Source organism: Bufo bufo, chromosome 2, assembly GCF_905171765.1.
Source record: "Bufo bufo chromosome 2, aBufBuf1.1, whole genome shotgun sequence".
In the NCBI taxonomy this organism is placed as follows: domain Eukaryota; kingdom Metazoa; phylum Chordata; class Amphibia; order Anura; family Bufonidae; genus Bufo; species Bufo bufo.
Window position 1 is genome coordinate 412,513,342 of NC_053390.1, and position 15,396 is coordinate 412,528,737.

General features: G+C 41.5%; 1 protein-coding gene across 1 annotated transcript in view; it reads left to right on the forward strand.

The window, feature by feature from the left end:
* The window catches only part of TDRD7 (tudor domain containing 7), a 56,107-nt gene that overhangs the window by 21,005 nt on the left and 19,706 nt on the right, over positions 1–15,396 (forward strand). The window contains exon 10 of the mRNA XM_040417283.1: positions 110–312. Coding sequence (XP_040273217.1) covers positions 110–312 — 203 coding nt within the window. The remainder of the gene's footprint in view (positions 1–109; positions 313–15,396) is intronic.

The window sequence follows — 15,396 nt, forward strand, 5'->3', positions numbered from 1 at the left end:
GTAGTGACCTCTCTCTTCGCTGTTCACTCTTAACCTTATATATTTGTAACCTGTGGCCTTTAGCTGCATTATAATATTTTTTTTTGCATGTCTGTAATTTATATCAAAGGTTTGGAAGCTTTCTGTGATGACCTAGTTCTTGTGAAGGCCGTGGAGGTGAAAGCCTGTGGTAAAATTCTTGCTGTTGAGATTCTTCAGAAAGCAGAGAAGCCACTAGTGATACTCTATGACACATCGGGGGATGACGATATAAACATAAATGCCATGTGTCTTCGGGAGCTGTCTGATCATTCTTTGAGTCTACAGTTGAAGGTAATTAACCCCATTTTGCAGCATTAGGGTCCTTTCAAACACATGTTTGTTCTGGCAGTTTTTGCTCACTAAATAAGCCATAGAAACATATATATATATATTTTTTTTAATCCATACTTGTTTTTAATGGAAAAACTCACCATAAATCACACATGCAAATACCACTAAAATTGCAAAAGTGCACACTTGATGCCATTAAAAACCTATGTGTGAACCCACACGTCACCTCCGATTCACCCCACCCCTACCAAACTAGACTAAGGGCTTGTTTACATCAGCGTTTAGTCCTCCGTTCAGCTTTCCGTTATGACTTGCGTCCGTCTCAAAATTGAAACGGATTCATTCATAACGGAACGGACATATTTCGCTACGTTTTAAAACGGATACCATCTAACGGATACATTAATAAACGGATTAAAAATGTCCATTAAATCCGTTCAGTTACTCAGGTAACGGATCAGTTTTTTTGTTTTTTTTCTTTTCAGTTGTCCCTTTCCTATCTGCATGCTTATATACAAATGGTGCTATATTGTGACATCCAATTGCTGGAAGAGGAACAATGCTGCTCGCTCATGTCCTTTTTTCTGTAGACTATATGATATAGAAACTTCGAAACATGCGAATGTCATCCATTAGCATAATAGCATTCCCAGTAGCCTTATAGCATCCCCCAGTAGCCTTATAGCAATCCCCCAGTAGCCTTATAGCATTCCCCCAGTAGCCTTAGAGCATTCCCCCAGTAGCCTTAGAGCATTCCCCCAGTAGCCTTAGAGCATTCCCCCAGTAGCCTTAGAGCATTCCCCCAGTAGCCTTAGAGCATTCCCCCAGTAGCCTTAGAGCATTCCCCCAGTAGCCTTAGAGCATTCCCCCAGTAGCCTTAGAGCATTCCCCCAGTAGCCTTAGAGCATTCCCCCAGTAGCCTTAGAGCAGGCATGGCCAACCTGAGGCTCTCCAGCTGTTGTAAAACTACAACTCCCACCATGCCCTGCTGTAGGCTGATAGCTGTAGGTAGCCTGGGCATGCTGGGAGTTGTAGTTTTGCAACAGCTGGAGAGCCTCAGGTTGGCCATGCCTGCCTTAGAGCATTCCCCAGTAGCCTTATAGCATTCACAGTTTCAAAATATTTGCCCCCAGTAGCCAAATAACATGCCCCAGTAGCGTAATAGCATCTCACAAAAGGCTAATAACATTCCCCATGTGCCTAATAGCATCCACAGTTTCAAGATATTAGCCCCCAGTAGCCAAATAGCATGCCCCAGTAGATGATCAAAGTAAATACTTTTCAATTGCATCAATTCATACCCTTTTCTTGACACTTTCTCCAACTTGCACATCAGCTTTCAGAAATGGTGAGGAGTAGTGCTCACGTCCCTCAGTCCCGTATTATCCCCCTTAATGATGATAACAGATATTGCAGAACTACATCAGGAGAAATATAAGGACACAGGTCTAAGGTTTGAAGATGTCAGTTCCATAACGCTACACTCCTTTCTTAATCCGGAACAGTTAGATGACCCACTCAACCACATTCCAATGCATACACTACATAAAGCACATGTCCGCTCACTAATAAAGCCATATCTTAACCAAGCCACGAGTCCCAGAGAACTCACACAATTTGAAAAATTAGCGGCCTCCTCCAATCCTCCTAAACACTTGCTATCACAGATTTATAACATCTTATAACAAATTAAATATCCATGCACCAGAGGCTACCTGGGTGATTGGGAAAAAGATCAAGATACCACCTGGTCCACTGCAGAGACCAAACAAATATATATCAAATCGCATGGTATCTCTAGATGTACCCGACTCCAAGAAAACTCATATAAGATAGTCACTAGATGGTACCGAACGCCCGTGAGACTCAAGCAGATGACATGCCTAAATTCAGACACATGCTGGAAATGTAAAGGATCGAGAGGCACATATATTCACATGTGGTGGGATTGTCCAGTAATCAAACCATTTTGGACACAGGTACTCAGCTACATAAAAAAGATATGCACCCTAACACAAGACCCAACTCTAGCCTCTATATTCCTCAACATTCGACTGGGTGATGTACCACCGAACAACAGGACACTTTTCCAGCACCTCACAGCTGCAGCCAAACTATTGATCCCTCAACATTGGAATCAACCGAGTTCTCCCACCCTTTCACAGTGGCTACACAAAGTTAACCATATTTTCCATATGGAGGAGCTATCAGCGTGGGAACGGAGAGCTCACACCAGAGTTCTTAAGATATGGGATGGCTGGGTTAAATGCCGCGCTTCCACTCCGGTGTTACAATTATTATCAGACTCAATTTAAACAACGCCATAGGTGCTCACAATCCACACCATTAATTGAGGTCCTCCCTATTCCACCCCACCCCACCCCACCCCCCCTTCCCCCCCCCCCCCCCCCCTCCCTTTTGTTATATCTTCCTTTTTCAGTCTTTCCCACTTTTCCATCATTGACGGAATAAAGATTAATTCATTTTTGAAATATCACATTACCACCTCCTTCCGTCACTCACTTTGTTCATGATTTATGCTTCATCCTTATAAGACTAGAACTGACCGATTGTAATATTTGTCTTTTGGCTGTGCATTGTCATAACTTCTATTGTAAAACAGATTTTACTCTTCTTCATTTATACAATGTACTTCTACTGTTATATCTTATACCTTTGAAAAATCAATAAAAAGAAAATTGAAAAGAAACAAAAAAAAGTATTATAGGAACGTTATGTCCGCGAAAGAAAAATTTAACAATCCGTTTCTCATTGACTACAATGAACGTGAATGGACGCTCCCTCAAGAATCCGCTTTTCTGAACGTAGAAAAAAATCCTGTAAGCAGGATTTTTTTTTTTTTCGTCTGAAAAAACGGATTCCGAACGTATTACCAACTAACGGAGTCAAACGTATGCATACATACGTCAATTAGTTTCTATGGGAGGTTCAACAGATAAGTTTTTCAAATTTTTTATTTTTATTTTTTTCAACTTCCGGACGGACTACAGGAACGAGAGCTTGAACGCAGATGTGAACATAGCCTAAGCAGTGTATGGTGTAAAATGCATTGAGAGGACTCCTGTACTAATGCACATTATAGATAGGACTCTAGGAGGAGTCCTCTCATTGCATTTCTTTTTAATTTATTTTTTAAACTCGTTTTATTGAAAGAGAGTAACAAGGCATATTCGTGGTACAGTCGTGTAGACAAAATACAAAGACATATTACAGGTCAGATCACGTTGAATGGTAATAGTACATACATAAACAATTCGATGGAAAGAAGACACTGCATTTCTATTGCGTATACATTAATAATACAATAAACTGAGTTGTGCAAAGTGGAGCGTAAGACTCGGAATGTGTTAGTCCTATCAAGGGCCTATAGAAACCGCTGACCTCTCCGAAGTCGTTAAATGTGACTCGCACCATAGACCCCATACCTTCTGGAATTTATCAGGGCATTTTCTATTGACATATAACACTTTCTCAAAAGTAATTACCTGATTAACCAACCTCTTCCATGTCCCCAGATTCGGTAAATCATCCGCCATCCATTTGAGAGCAATAACTTTGCAGGCTAAAAATAGAGATTCGCTTAAAAATATCTTATTATAGTGGGTCTAACTATCATTATCCAGGACCCCTAACAGACATACCTTGGGACAAAGTGGAATAGGACCTAAGCCCAGTGATGAGAGTACCTCCAGTACCGTTTGCCAGTATGACTTGATGTACACACACTCCCACATCATATGCCAGAAGTCTGCGTTATTATGTGAGCATCTCAAGCAATTGGATTGGGGAATTCTCCCCATCCTGTGTAACCTAGTGGGGGTTAGGTAGCTGCGATGTAACATAAATAACTGGATTCATCTATTGTTGATCGAGGGAGATACCTTTGTGATTGCTTCTAACGCCTCTGTCCAATCCTCCGCTGAGAGATGCGGAATGTTCCCTCTCCATCTGGCCTCAGCTAATATGGGTTGTGCTGACATATGATTCTCCAAAAGATGAGTGTATAGTACAGATACTGTACCTCGGGGTCCTTGTGATTTAATAACTCCAATAAGGGGATAAGAAGAGATGGCCTTATTTCCATCTCTAAATTGTTCCTGAAAGGCGTGCCTAATCTGTAGATATTTAAAGAATTGGGTACGTACTATTCCAAATCGTTCTTGGATTTGAGAGAAGGAGCGTAGGACACCCTCGCTATACAAATCCCGCAAAGTTACAATCCCGGACGCTGCCCATGTATGTGTTCCTTCTATCCCTTGCAAATGGGGAAATAAAGGGTTATCCCATAGAGGTATGGTATCTGCCCAATCCTGATATTGTCTGTTTAGCGTCCCTCCAAACCTGTTGTGCTAGCCTATGCACCGGTAGCATATGTCTCGACAAGGATCCAACCCTCTCTAGTACAGGCCACAAGTTAGATAAGCCCAGGTGTTGTTGCAAATAGTATTCCATGTTCTGCAGGGGCTCCCCATTAACCCAACCGGCTAAGAATCTCAGTTGTCCTGCCAGAAAATACAAATGGAAATTTGGTAGCGACGCCCCCCCCCCCCCCCCCCTGCGCTTTGGACCTCTGCAATGTATTCATAGCAAGTTTGTGTCTGGCCCTACCCCAAATGAACTGAAGGAGTGCAGGAGGGCCAAGAAATTCCGTGGTATTGGGGTGCAAGCATGTTCCAGTATATACAATCCTTTAGGCAGTAGGACCATTTTGATTAGATTAATACTGCCCATGACAGACAGAGGGAGGGTCTTCCATACCTTGAACTTCTCAGTGAATATGGCTTCTAGAGGGGCAACATTTCTGGAGTAAGAGTCTCCTGGTACTCTGGTGATGACCATCCCCAAGTATTTAAAGTGGTCTACTACTCTAAGGTTATGATAGACTTCGGGCCAATCGGATCGCCATAACGGCATCAAGGCAGACTTAGCCCAGTTAATGTGCAATCTGGAGAAATGGCTAAATTGCTCTATGATCGTGATCGCTTGTGATAAGGAAGTATTCATATCACTCATGTACTATATGAGGTCATCTGCATACAGACCTACTCTGTCCTCCCTCCCCCCCTACCCCAAATCCTCTAAATATCGAGTCATGGCGGATACGTAGAGCTAGATGCTCTATGGCAATTGCAAATAAAAGGGGAGAGAGGACAACCCTGCCTCGTACCCCTCTGCAAAGGGAAGTAGGAGGAGGCAGTACCGTTAATCGAAATACTAGCTTTCGGATTTTTGTATAGTACCCAAATCCATTGTAAGAATCTAGGGCCAAAGCCAAATTTCCCCAACACTCTCAGCAGGTATGGCCACTCTAGCGAATCGAAGGCTTTGGCCGTATCTAATAAGGCCATCGCCCACTGCCTTCCTTGGCAGGTTCCAATTTGGGCTATAATTTGCGCCCTGCGGATGTTACTACAGGGAGTGCAGAATTATTAGGCAAGTTGTATTTTTGAGGATTAATTTTATTATTGAACAACAACCATGTTCTCAATGAACCCAAAAAACTCATTAATATCAAAGCTGAATATTTTTGGAAGTAGTTTTTAGTTTGTTTTTAGTTTTGGCTATTTTAGGGGGATATCTGTGTGTGCAGGTGACTATTACTGTGCATAATTATTAGGCAACTTAACAAAAAACAAATATATACCCATTTTAATTATTTATTTTTACCAGTGAAACCAATATAACATCTCAACATTCACAAATATACATTTCTGACATTCAAAAACAAAACAAAAACAAATCAGTGACCAATATAGCCACCTTTCTTTGCAAGGACACTCAAAAGCCTGCCATCCATGGATTCTGTCAGTGTTTTGATCTGTTCACCATCAACATTGCGTGCAGCAGCAACCACAGCCTCCCAGACACTGTTCAGAGAGGTGTACTGTTTTCCCTCCTTGTAAATCTCACATTTGATGATGGACCACAGGTTCTCAATGGGGTTCAGATCAGGTGAACAAGGAGGCCATGTCATTAGATTTTCTTCTTTTATACCCTTTCTTGCCAGCCACGCTGTGGAGTACTTGGACGCGTGTGATGGGGCATTGTCCTGCATGAAAATCATGTTTTTCTTGAAGGATGCAGACTTCTTCCTGTACCACTGCTTGAAGAAGGTGTCTTCCAGAAACTGGCAGTAGGACTGGGAGTTGAGCTTGACTCCATCCTCAACCCGAAAAGGCCCCACAAGCTCATGTTTGATGATACCAGCCCAAACCAGTACTCCACCTCCACCTTGCTGGCGTCTGAGTCGGACTGGTGCTCTCTGCCCTTTACCAATCCAGCCACGGGCCCATCCATCTGGCCCATCAAGACTCACTCTCATTTCATCAGTCCATAAAACCTTAGAAAAATCAGTCTTGAGATATTTCTTGGCCCAGTCTTGACGTTTCAGCTTGTGTGTCTTGTTCAGTGGTGGTCGTCTTTCAGCCTTTCTTACCTTGGCCATGTCTCTGAGTATTGCACACCTTGTGCTTTTGGGCACTCCAGTGATGTTGCAGCTCTGAAATATGGCCAAACTGGTGGCAAGTGGCATCTTGGCAGCTGCACGCTTGACTTTTCTCAGTTCATGGGCAGTTATTTTGCGCCTTGGTTTTTCCACACGCTTCTTGCGACCCTGTTGACTATTTTGAATGAAACGCTTGATTGTTCGATGATCACGCTTTAGAAGCTTTGCAATTTTAAGAGTGCTGCATCCCTCTGCAAGATATCTCACTATTTTTGACATTTCTGAGCCTGTCAAGTCCTTCTTTTGACCCATTTTGCCAAAGGAAAGGAAGTTGCCTAATAATTATGCACACCTAATATAGGGTGTTGATGTCATTAGACCACACCCCTTCTCATTACAGAGATGCACATCACCTAATATGCTTAATTGGTAGTAGGCTTTCGAGCCTATACAGCTTGGAGTAAGACAACATGCATAAAGAGGATGATGTGGTCAAAATACTCATTTGCCTAATAATTCTGCACGCAGTGTAGAGGTTGATCTTCCTGGTATGAACCCAGTTTGATCGCAATGGATTATGCTAGACACTATTTCTCTCATTGCATTTTACTTCTGGTTTGTCAGAGCACAGCATCAGAACGCAAGTGAGTATGAAGATAAAAATTAAATAACCGGACTCAGCGCCACATACACTGCTTACTATAGTTTGGGGGGTGTTTTGTTGCTGACAGATTCCCTTTAGGGTTCAGCATAAAAGCTACTATTTTATTTATTTTTTAAATAAAGTTGTCTTTATTGTAAGATTTTGCAGCATACAGAAAAAAATGGAGAACAATGAACCTCAAATCTCACAAACCCTTCAAATCCTGAGTACTGCTACATAGACGTTACAGTGGATATAAAAAGTCTACACACCCCTGTTAAAATATCAGGTTTCTGTGCTGTAAAAAAAACCAAGAGACCAAGATAAATCATTTCAGAACTTTTTCCACCTTTTAATGTGACCTACAAACTGTACAACTCAATTGAAAAACAAACTGAAATCTTTTAGGTAGAGGGAAGAAAAAATATAAAAATAAAATGATGTTGTTGCATAAGTTGGCACACCCTTAACCCCTTAAGGACTCAGCCCTATTTCACCTTAAGGACTTGGCCATTTTTTGCAAATCTGACCAGTGTCACTTTAAGTGCTGATAACTTTAAAACTCTTTGACTTATCCGGGCCATTCTGAGATAGTTTTTTCGTCACATATTGTACTTCATGACACTGGTAAAATGAAGTAAAAAATTTCTCTACTTCTATAATACATAGTCATACCTCCAAAGATAGTTATTACTTTACATTCCCCATATGTCTACTTCATGTTTGAATCATTTTGGGAATGATATTTTATTTTTTGGGGATGTTACAAGGCTTAGAAGTTTAGAAGCAAATCTTGAAATTTTTCAGAAATTTTCAAAAACCCACTTTTTAGGGACCAGTTCACGTCTGAAGTCACTTTGCGAGGCCTACATAATAGAAACCACCCAAAAATTACCCCATTCTATAAACTACACCCCTCAAATTATTCAAAACTGATTTTACAAACTTTAGGGTTTCTGTCACCCCATTAAATCGTTTTTTTTTTTTTTTCTATAATAATAATCCCTATAGTGCGATCTCATGATACATAATCAAATTAATAATTTTGGTTCAGTAGATTTTGATAAAAAACGATTTTTAAAATATGCTTATTACCTTGCTACCAGCAAGTAGGGCGTCTACTTGCTGGTAGCAGCCGCATCCTCCTCTGGTAATGACGCCCCCTCGGCAACATGATTGACAGGGCCAGGGAAGGGAATCTTTCTGTGCTGGCGCTGTTAGAATTTGAAATCTCGCGCCTGCGCCGTACCTGGCTTCAATCGGCGCAGGCGCACTGAGAGGCGGCCGCTCGCTCGACCGCTCTATCCTCAATGCGCCTGCGTCGATGACGTCATCGCATACACCCGGAAGAGAAGACGCCGGCATCGCTGGAAGGAGGCGGAGAGTCTGGATGACGTCGCTGGATGCTCGAATCAGGTAAGTATGTATGTACTAAGCATGCTGCCACAAAAACCACCAACGAAATGGGACTAAAAAACAATAAATAATTATCAAAATTACAATTATTAACACTATACCACCAACGATTGAAGCCAGGTACGGCGCAGGCGCGAGATTTCAAATTCTAACAGCGCCAGCACAGAAGGATTCCCTTCCCTGGCCCTGTCAATCAGCATGCCGAGGGGGCGTCATTACCAGAGGAGGATGCGGCTGCTACCAGCAAGTAGCCGCCCTACTTGCTGGTAGCAAGGTAATTAGCATATTTTAAAAATCGTTTTTTAGCAAAATCTACTGAACCAAAATTATTAATTTGATTATGTATCATGAGATCGCACTATAGGGATTATTATTAAAGAAAAAAAAAAAAACGGTTTAATGGGGTGACAGAAACCCTTTAACCCTTTAGGTGTTCCACAAGAATTAATGGAAAATAGAGAGACCATTTCAAACTCAATATTTATGGCCCTGATTCTGTAGTTTACAGAAACACCCCATATGTGGTCGTAAACAGCTGTACGGGCACACGGCAGGGCGCAGAAGGAAAGGAATGCCATATGGTTTTTGGAAGGCAGGTTTTGCTGGACTGTTTTTTTTTTTTTTGACACCATGTCCCATTTGAAGCCCCCCTGATGCACCCCTAGAGTAGAAACTCCAAGAAAGTGGTCCCATTTTAGAAACTACGGGATAGGGTGGCAGTATTGTTGGTTCTAGTTTAGGGTACATATGACTTTTTTGGTTGCTCTATATTAGGGATCGACCGATTATCGGTTTGGCCGATATTATCGGCCGATATTGAGGATTTTGAACGTTATCGGCATCTATTTTGCCGATATACCGATAACGTATTGGGAACACAGAACGCGCTGCTCTCAGCGCTCTCTGTGTTCCCTCCGCAGCACAGGGGAGAAGGAAGCAGTGTGTCCCTCCCCCTGTGCTGCTTCTGCCGCTGCCGCCAATGAGAGGAGAGAACATAAGAGAAGGGGAGGGGCTGTGGCCGCTGCACCACCAATGAAGATAAGCCATTCATTCATATACACAGGAGGCGGGAGCTGGGAGCTGGCTGCAGAATCACATAGCTGGCTCCCGACCTCTATGAGCGATAGCTGCGATCCGCGGTAGTTAACTCCTCAGGTGCCGCGGATCGCAGCCACCGCTCATAGAGGTCGGGAGCCGGCTATGTGATTCTGCAGCCAGCTCCCGCCTCCTGTATATGAATGATTGAGAGACTTATCTTCATTGGTGGCGCAGTGCGCCCCCCCCCAAACCCCCAGTATTAATCATTGGTGGCGCAGTGCGCCCCCCACCCCCATCCCAATCCCGGCCAATAGTAAAAACATTGGTGGCGCAGTGCGCCAGCCCCCCCACCCAGTATTACTCATTGGTGGCAGTGGCCACAGGATCCCCTCTCCCCTCCTCCTCCGATCGGAGCCCCAGCTGTGTAATCCTGGGGCTCCGATCGGTTACCATGGCAGCCAGGACGCTATTGAAGCCCTGGCTGCCATGGTAAGCTCCATGCTGCTGTGTGCACTATGCACAGAGCAGCAGGGACAGTGTGAGCTCCTATTCACCCTGATAGAGATCTATCAGGGGGAATAGGACAAGGGTTCTAGTCCCTAAGGGGGCTAAAAGTTAGTAAAAAAAACAAAACACAAATATTAAGTATAAATGAAAAAGTATTATAAAAAAAAATACACATTAACAATAAACAAAAAAAATACACATTAACAATAAACATATTAATTTTCAGCAGATTTGTGTAGGAATTTTTTTTTTCTCAAAAATGAAAATTCCCAGAATATCGGTATAAATTATCGGCTATCGGCCTGAAAGTTCACAAAGTATCGGTATCGGCCCTAAAAAATCAATATCGGTCGATCCCTACTCTATATTACACTTTTTGTGAGGCAAGATAACAAATAGCTGTTTTGGCAGTTTTTTTTATTTTATTTTTTTTATTTACAACATTCATCCGACAGGTTAGATCATGTGATATTTTTATAGACCAGGTTGTCACAGATGCGGCGATACCTAATATGTATACTTTTATTTTTTTTATTTATGTAAGTTTTACACAATGATTTCATTTTTGAAGCAAAAAAAAAATCATGTTTTAGTGTTTCCATAGTCTGAGAGCCATAATTTTTTCAGTTTTTGGGCGATTACCTTGGGTAGGGTATGATTTTTGCGGGATGACATGACTGTTTTATTGGCACTATTTTGGGGTGCGTATGACTTTTTGATCGCTTGCTAATACACTTTTTATGATGTAAGGTGACAAAAAATTGTTTATTTAGCACAGTTTTTATTTTTTACGGTGTTCATCTGAGAGGTTAGGTCATGTGATATTTTTATAGAGCCGGTCGATACGAACGCGGCGATACCGAATATGTATACTTTTTTTATTTATTTTTTATTTATGTAAGTTTTACACAATAACGACATTTTTTGTTTTCAAACAAAACAAATGATGTTTTAGTGTCTCCATATTCTGAGCCATATTTTTTATTTTTTTTGGGCGATTGTCTCAGGTAGGGGCTCATTTTTTGCAGGATGAGGTGACTGTTAGATTGGTACTATTTTGGTGGGCAAACGCCTTTTTGATCGCTTGCTGTTGTACTTTTTGTGATGTAAGGTGACAAAAATGGTTTATTTAGCACATTTTTATTTATTTTTTTACGGTGTTCATCTGAGGGGTTAGGTCATGTGATATTTTTATAGAGCCGGTCGATACGGATGCGGCGATACCCAATATGTCAACTTTTTTTTTTTTTTTTTCTATTTTTTACCAATTTAATTTTTTTTGCTTTATTTGGGGAAAATGACGTTTTAGTTTATTTTTACTTGAAACTTTTAATTTTTTGGGGGGGAAAACTTTATTTTTTTCAACTTTTTTTCACTTTATTTTTTTGTCCCACTTTGGGACTTGAACTTTTGGGGGTATATTCCTTTACAATGCATTCCAATACTTCTGTATTGGAATGCATTGGCTGTATGAGTAATACTGTGTGTATTACTCATACAGCTTCCGGGGCCTGTGAGATCCAGGGGGCTGGATCTCACAGGCTCTTCACCGGAAGGCAGTGCAGATGCCTCAGGAAGGCATCGCGCTGCCTTCCATGCCATCGGGTCCCCATTACAGCCGCATGGGGACCCGATGGCACCACCGCCGCACCAGGTAAAAGCCGCAAACCGCAGGTCTAATTTGACCTGCGGTTTGCGGCAATCGCCTACACGGCGGCGATCGCCTACACGCATTTAGCCATGGAGCCTGCAAATTTGAGCAGGCACCGTGTTCCAATCACCAGGCGGCAGTGATCGGAACAACACATGACGTACTGGTATGTCATGGGTCCTTAAGGGGTTAAACTAATACTTTGTTGAAGCACCTTTTTATTTTATTACGTCCTTCTCCCCTGTGCTGTTGAGAAGAACATGGCACGCGCTGACAGCATCGCGCGCTATGTCAGTAATGTGAAAACGGTTGTAGTCTTGTCGCCATTTAGCAATTCCATTTTGGTCGCCATCTGGAGCCCTGGTATTATACATGTCTAAATTACAAGTTTTACTCAATCTTTTCCCACAAAACTATATATCAATCTGCTCCGCTTCTCCTGCTCTATAACATAGTGCCTTTTGTGGTGACAGGTTCTCCTTCAACAGTAAGCATATATGAGCATTTGTTCCCCTTTTTGAAATTGACATACTTTTCTTTAGTAAAGAACCATATGACTTTCATTTGAAATTCCCGTAAAGTAGGCGACAGATAATCTATTCAATGTTGTGTTATTGGTTTTCTTGCCAGATGTAATAACCTAGCCGTAGCCAACCTAACAACCTAACCTGAATTAGATAAATCTTCTACATAACCCATCATCCATACAAAGGCCACTAAGTCAGTCGACACATGTTAAGACAGAATGGTGTATCCCTAACTTTATTATGCAGGAAAATAGGAGTTTTATACACTCTGTATGATGAGAACAAATCAGACCTTCGATGTGCTGTGCTATCTGAAGATTTCAGAACCCTCTGTAATATGTCCTTTTAGTTGTCGTCTTCAATTGAGCCCAAGTCAAACTCCCACTTCTCCCATAACAGAAGAGAAACTTTATCTAGGAATTTCACCACAAGATAAACAAGGGAATTTAGACCTGAGGTCCAATTGCAAAGTCTAAAGAGGCCAATAATAGCATTTTTAGCCACAGACACTACTTTTGTCCTAGATTCATTTTTAAAGAGCATGGCCCACTTTAAAATACTTACAGAAATTGAGCATGGCGCAAACGATTAAATGGTTAAATGCTGCGAGCATCAACCAGGTGAGGTAAGCAGCGTGTACCTGATCTTCTAGTTTCAAATCCAGAAAGAAGATACAATTCAGGCAACCAGGGAGTACCCCAGAACACTCTTTATTTTGTGTATATTTGCGGAACATACCACCAGATTTTAATGATGTAGTGTAGGTGTAACTTACAACTAGATGTAGTGTAGGTAGTCTTTAAGGGGACTTCAATTTGTTTGCCTCTAGCTCCTCATGCAAAGAGTTAGTGTTAAAATAATAGATTGGGCGGCACTCACCACTGTAGATGAAGAAGCATTTGTTTTGCTGAATAAAGGAACTTCTTCATTTACAGTGGTGAGTGCCGCCCAATCTATTTTCTCCTTTTACCTACTTTATGATCTGTTTGTGGGCTGGAGCACCGCTACACTGTGCATGGACGTATAGGTGCGGTGGACTTTTTGCTATTGCTAGTGTTAAGACACGGAAGCCTGGGCAGTGCCGCCTATCAGTTTTCTATTTGTTGGGGTTAAAATAATAGTGTAAATTCTGGTAGGGTAATCATACAACATCTTCCCTATCCCACCTATCCCTTAAGTGTTCCTCCTAGGGGCCATCAAGTTATAGATTCTCTAATTTGACATTGCCAAGCCTCCTTTGTTCTTTGTAGATTTTTCCACCTTTATGCAAGCATGACCATTGTCCCATATAATAGATCGAAACAAACTGTTGATCTTGTAGAAACAATGCTGTGGCAGTGTAACAGGTCTGTTTTATACAGTAAATGAGGCATCCACACCATTTTAATCAGGTTTGTTCTGCCTATTACAGAAAGTATAACTTGTGCCAAGCCTCTAACTTAAAGGTGTTCATATTTCTCCCCTGTATACCCATTGTTCACGTCGGCACTTTTATTCCCCTGTTTTCTGCATCGTTTCATCTGGGCAGGGTGTTGCCAGCAGAGTTTCCTGCTTTTATCATCTTCCTGCTGGGTTTCCTTACCAGTCCGAGCATCGTTCTGGCTTTGACATTTTTGACAGAATCGCAGTGTTTTCTCTGCTATAGTCGCACCCCCTACACCTCCCTTTCCATGTTGGGTAGACGGACCAAGCCTTGAGAAACAACACAGAGCAAAGCATGCTGGGTTAGGTTAGCAGTCCCAGCAGGAAGCGGATGAAAGCAGGAAGTTCTGCATGTAAACATCCTGCCAGGATGCAGTAATGCTGAGCACAGGGGAAGGAAACTCTTACCTGGGGCAGACATGCAGCGTTTGGGGGTACTCTGGGCAGATAAAAAAAATCATTATGAAACTAAAGAAGCCCTTTAAGCTAAAGGGGATACATTAAGGGTTTCATATTCATTCAGTGGCTGCAATTTGTACTTAAGATACTTAAGAGGATACACATCATAGGGAGATTATATCCCAGACACAGCAAGTAAATGTTCAGCTTTTTTACACTTCTGCATAGAATGATTGCTACTGAAACAGTCCCTTGTTATTGGGATAGATTGGATCAGCTCACCCATTTACTGTATGCAGTTCTTCTTCACCCCATGCATGGATCAATCCGGAGCAAGAGCTTCTTACAGGTGAAATAAATGCGTGATCCAGCAGCAGAAGGTATAAAATCCAGGTCACACTGTGTGTGTAGCGCAGGTACCACTGACATGTTTCGGAAGGAAGTCCTTAATCGTAGCCTACACTGGCTATGTTTAAGGACTTAGGTGTTTATTGGTCCTGTTGGATAATGCATTCATTTTACTAGTCCCTTCTAATTTTCTATCTTCATAAGGTGATCCTGTAAAGTTTCTTGAGCTTTTGTCCAGTTTGGCAAGGAGTCAAGAGTATCCTGTATTCAGTGGACCATCTCCCATGCCATCAGTATATATGCAAGTCACACAGGATACATGAGAACTAATACCTGTGGAATCAGCACACACACTCACAATTTCATATACTCACCTATAGTTTCTAACCCTGGAGAGGGAAGAGAAAGATGAAGTTGTATAAATCACAAACAGCACCAATAAGCAACACTAATGATAATTACGATGAAATAAATAATTAATAAAATAACTAAATATAATAAAAATAATTAAAATAATATTGTAAGAAACAAAAATTATTAACAATTAATATTAAATACACATATATACATAAACGAATAAAAGAAATTAAAAGATAAAAATAGTAGATAGAAGTAATAATAATTAAAATTCACCGCTACTTCAATAAAAAAAAAAAAAAAATATATA